Source organism: Babylonia areolata, chromosome 5 (assembly GCF_041734735.1).
Source record: "Babylonia areolata isolate BAREFJ2019XMU chromosome 5, ASM4173473v1, whole genome shotgun sequence".
Lineage (NCBI taxonomy): Eukaryota > Metazoa > Mollusca > Gastropoda > Neogastropoda > Buccinidae > Babylonia > Babylonia areolata.
The window spans coordinates 39595872-39600871 of record NC_134880.1 but is presented as its reverse complement, the minus strand read 5'-3'; the positions used below and the strand labels follow the sequence as shown (position 1 = coordinate 39600871).

The following is a 5000-nucleotide window of genomic DNA, read 5'->3' as shown; positions in this document are numbered from 1 at the left end:
TATATGTTGCTTTTTTTATGCCTTTGTCATATTGTGAGTGTGCTGGACTTGGCTGTGGGCTGAAATATTGTGTAGGGAGAGTGACGAGCCTGTGGATGCACAGTTTAATTTCCAAATGGATGAATAAAGATGTATTGTATTGTATTGTAAACAAGACTTTTTTTAATTCTGTGTGTTTCAGCACTGACGGTAAAATACATCACCAAACGATTCATCATGGAGTATGACCCTGATCTAGGTGAGTGGAATCACGTCCGTCTGTTTTTTCGCACGTCTTTTTTCATTGTCTGTGAAGTCTAGACAGATCGTGCATATCATCAACAGTCTCTTCACTGCAAAGGGAATTCATTTACAGCTTAGGCTTTGGTAAAGGACTATGACTTTCAAACTAGGAGGCAATTTTGCACTGACTTTGAATGCTGCAGCTGTGGGGGGCTAGCTAGATGGCCTTTGGAGACCACCCGGAACGCCGCCTGTCCTACTCTTGGCTAAGAGAGTTGATCATTATGTAATATGGGCAACAACACGTTCTCTGCAATAATCGAATCCTAGCCCAGATAGTCGGGACCTATACGCTCGGTTTATATCACAGATTGACAAAAGGTCACAGCTGGATCAACAGCAAAGCGAGAGCTGTATGATCAATGGTTTCTCCACTCCAGTGGGAATTCACTTACAGCTTAGTCTTTAGAGAATGACTACAACTCTGGAACTGGGAGGCAAATTTGCACTGGCTCATAGTGCTGCAGCCGCGGGGGCTAGATAATAATGATATTGTGATAATAATGGACATTTATATAGCGCGTTTCTCCAGAAATACTGCTCAAAGCATTTTACATTTCGTTCCCCACTCTCCGCCTGCCCCCCATCAGTACTCCTCTCCGATCTTTGTTTTGCAGTTGTTGTTGTTGTTGTTGTTGTTGATGATGATGATGATGATGTTGTTGTTGCTATTGTTGCTGTCGTTGTTATCGTTGTTGCTGGTGTGCGTCCGGCAGTTTGTGCTGGAGTGAGGGGTGAGGGGGTTGGGAGTGCGGAAGGATGTTAAGAGAAAGACAGACTGAAAGTAGCACATGGCGGTGAGCATAGACAGTAGCATCCAAAAGAATGCAAGGTCATTACAGGCTGTGATTCCGCCAATGGCAGTTGTTTTCATGTAGACAACCGGAAACTGTTTACGAGTTATGTACCTTTTTTTTTTTTTTTCGTGCGCCACCTGGCGTGAAACGAACCGCCAGGCGTTCTTCTGTTTCCTTCGGTATGTAAAGACTTGCCAGAATGTGCCGGGGAACTCGGGGTAGTGTGTTCGGGGTTTGTTTGGAGGCAGGGGGTGAGAGTCTGTGACAAGGGTTTGGGAAGATGGGAGAGGTCAGATTTCAGTTGAAGAAATAGGATGATAAAAATTATCATTTCATATCATCAGCTAAAAAAAACAACAACAACCCCCCCTCCCCCCAAAAAAAAACAAAAAAACAAAAACAAAACAACAACAAAAAACAAAAAAAACAAACAAAAAAAACCACAGTGGATCTGGTTATTTCATGATTTTTGTTTATGTTAAGGTAATATGTTACTTCCCGTTCTAAGCCTTGTTAGTGCTCATAATTTTTCTTTCTTTCTTTTCTTTTCTCTTAAAAAAGAAGAATGAAAGATAATGACAGTACATGAGCATGCAAAACATTCTTTATTTTCGGACAATAACAGAAAAGCACCGAAGTGCTTTACAAAATGCTCATTCGTCGCTCGCAGCAGGATCACTTCGATAAAGGAAAACAGGAGAGCATTTTTTAGGGCTTTTCTCCAAAATGTCAGACAACCATGCTTGCGGTCATGTTTAGGTTCAAAACAAATCCGATCAGATCGAAAGCCCCTTATCAATCGACATGGAAATGAGTGTGTGCAATCACAGGCTCGTTTTAAACACAAAAACAATCTGATCAGGCACACTGTAAAAAAAAAAAAAAAAGAAAAAAAAAAAGAGATTAAACTTATCTTTTAAAAGCCCACAATAATTGTCGACAGACTAAAATAAGCCACCACCACCCATACTCTGTAGTGACAGGTTAGGCGATCAATGGACACTCCAGAGCTTAAACCACAAAGGTGACAAAGGTGAATTATGAGTGCTATTTTCTAAGGTCTTCGTAAAAAATCGTCATCAGGCTACTGGTCAACTCTGAGTTGTTTTCTGAGAATTTTTTCTTCTCTATTTTACGGGGTGGGGTGGGGCTTGGGGGGAAGTGGGGGGGGGGGGGGAGTCATCCTAAAATCATTAATGGGCTTCCTGGCTTATTCTGTTTAGGTCATGCTATAAATCCTCAATTGGCAACCGGACTAATTACCGGACCAGTTTTATGAGTGCTGTTTTGGGTTCATACTTAAAAAAAGAATAATTTGGCAACTGAATTAATTACGAGTGCTATTTTCTTGGTCATACTAAAAAAAAATTTTTTAAAAATCATTTGGCATCCGGACGTATGGCAAAATACGTCACGTTTGTCGTCGTTTATAGAGGAAGAGAAAGACAGGTAAACAGCCAAACAAACAAACAAACAGACAGACAGACAGATAAGAAGGGCTCGCACTGAGCTCGGGTACACTCAGAAGGTAACCGTCAGAAAGATGAACATCGTTAACTCTCTCCATACGAACGGCGAAAGAGACGACGTTAACAGCGTTTCACCCCAGTTACCATCATCAACATATTACAAGCAGAAGGCTCTTATACTGAAGAAGTGAATGTTGACAAAGAATACCACAGTCCTGACGACGGAAGCTATAGATTGGGTCATTCAGACATCCACTGGACATCCGAGGGGTCTGTGTAGAGGAGAAGAGAGGACTGGCCGTACTGAGTGAGTTAACAACAAATAAGCAAAAAAAACCCTGAACAAACTGTCCAAGCTGCGCGTATCATCATAAAAAACTGATGTGGTCAGCTACAACAACGTCCATCCTGACCACCCCACAACCCGCCCCCCCCCCCCACCCAACCCCCACCTCCCCTCCATCCCCCAGCCTCCAACCCCTCAGTTCTTCCTTTATTTGCCCCCCTTATTTTTTTTTTTTTTTAATTATTTTTTTTTTTACATTATAGTTATTATTTATTTATTTATTTATGTAAGCTTATCTATCATTTATTCACCTTTTTTTTTTTCTTCTTTTTTTCTTTTTTTTTTTTTTCTTCTTTTTTTCTTTTTTTTTTTTTTTCTTTTTTTTTTCTTTTTTTGTTTCCCTCAAGGCCTGACTAAGCGCGTTGGGTTACGCTGCTGGTCAGGCATCTGCTTGGCAGATGTGGTGTAGCGTATATGGATTTGTCCGAACGCAGTGACGCCTCCTTTGACGCTACTGAAACTGAAACTGAAACTTGCCCCCCTAACCTTATCCATCCTCCTTCTCTCACTCACCGGTCCCCCATCCCAACCCACACCCTCACCCTCACCCTGACCCTCACCCCACCCCTCCCCTCCCCTCCCAAGCAGGCGGGTTGTGGCAGGGACAAGGAAAATAAACAACATGGGGAAACGGCGTCCAGCAAAGGAAGAAAAAAAGAAAAGAAAAAAAAAAACCCAAAAAAACACCCGGTGGCAGCAGCAAGACCACACAACAGCGCGCGGGCAGATGCAGATCCAGACCAGTTTCAGTTTCAGTTTCAGTTTCAGTAGCTCAAAGGAGGCGTCACTGAGTTCGGACATATCCATATACGCTACACCACATCTGCCAAGCAGATGCCTGACCAGCAGCGTAACCCAACGCGCTTAGTCAGGCCTTGAGGGAAAAAAAGAAAAAGAAAAAAGGTGAATAAATAATAGATAAGCTTACACAAATAAATAAATAAATAATAAATATAATGTTAAAAAAAAAAAATCCAGATCAGCAAAAAGACAACAGCCGTGGATTAGACATCCTCCACCGCCACCACCACTACTACTACTACACACATGGCGAGAAAACCAGCTGTGCTAGCCAGCCAGCCACTTTCCATCTAATCCCACTCACTCTCTCACTCCACCAAAGACGAACTTCTCTCTGTCTATCCGTCTGTCTGTCTGTCTGTCTGTCTGTCTCTCTGTGTGTGTCCATCTGTTTGTTTCTTCTTCTCTCTCTCCATCTGTGTGTGTTCTTCTCTGTTTGTCCCCGTCTCTGTGCCTATCTCTCCCCCCCCCACTCCCTCCCTCACCTACTGTCACGGGCAGAAAGGTCTGAACAATAACCCATTCTCTCTCTCTCTCTCTCTCTCTCTCTCTCTCTCTCTCTCTCTCTTATGTCTGTCTGTCTGTCTGTCTCCCTCTGTCTCTCTTTATCTCTCTTTCTTTCTCTCTCTCTCTCTCTCTCTCTCTCTCTCTCTTATGTCTGTCTGTCTGTCTCCCTCTGTCTCTCTTCTCTCTCTCTGTCTCTCTCTCTCTCTCTCTTATGTCTGTCTGTCTGTCTCCCTCTCTCTCTCTCTCTCTCTCTTATGTTTGTCTCCCCCCCCACTCCCTCCCTCACCTACTGTCACGGGCAGAAAGGTCTGAACAATAACCCATTCTCCCTCTCTCTCTCTCTCTCTTATGTCTGTCTGTCTGTCTCCCTCTGTCTCTCTGTCTCTCTGTCTCTCTGTCTCTCTCTCTCTCTCTCTCTCTCGTCTGTCTGTCTGTCTGTCTGTCTCTTTATATATATCTCTCTCTCTTCTGTCTGTCTATCTCTGTCTGTCTCTCTCTTTACCTCTCTCGCTTTCTTTCTCTCTTTGTCTCTCCCTCCTTTTCGTTTTGCCCTTTCCTCAGTCTTCTCACCTCCCCCCCCTCTCCCTCCTTCTTCTCCCTCCTCCCCCCCCCCTCTCCACCCCCACCCCTACCCCTACCTCTCTCTCTCTCTCTCTCTCCTCCTACGCACCCTCTTTTAGTCAAGAAACGAGGTCAAGGTCAACCTGGTCGTAATCATTCTGTTCCCGGAAATGACTCCGACCTTCCTGTGTTGTTCCCTTGCAACGAACACTAATATAATTACTTCCTCCACTGCGG

At 43.8% G+C, this 5000-nt stretch overlaps 1 protein-coding gene across 5 annotated transcripts in view; it reads left to right on the top strand.

Annotated features, from left to right (window-relative positions):
• The window catches only part of LOC143282057 (ras-like protein family member 12), a 135598-nt gene that overhangs the window by 71669 nt on the left and 58929 nt on the right, over window positions 1–5000 (top strand). For all 5 annotated transcript variants that reach the window (XM_076587503.1, XM_076587502.1, XM_076587500.1 and 2 more), the window contains one exon: window positions 182–238. In XM_076587503.1, coding sequence (XP_076443618.1) covers window positions 182–238 — 57 coding nt within the window. The remainder of the gene's footprint in view (window positions 1–181; window positions 239–5000) is intronic.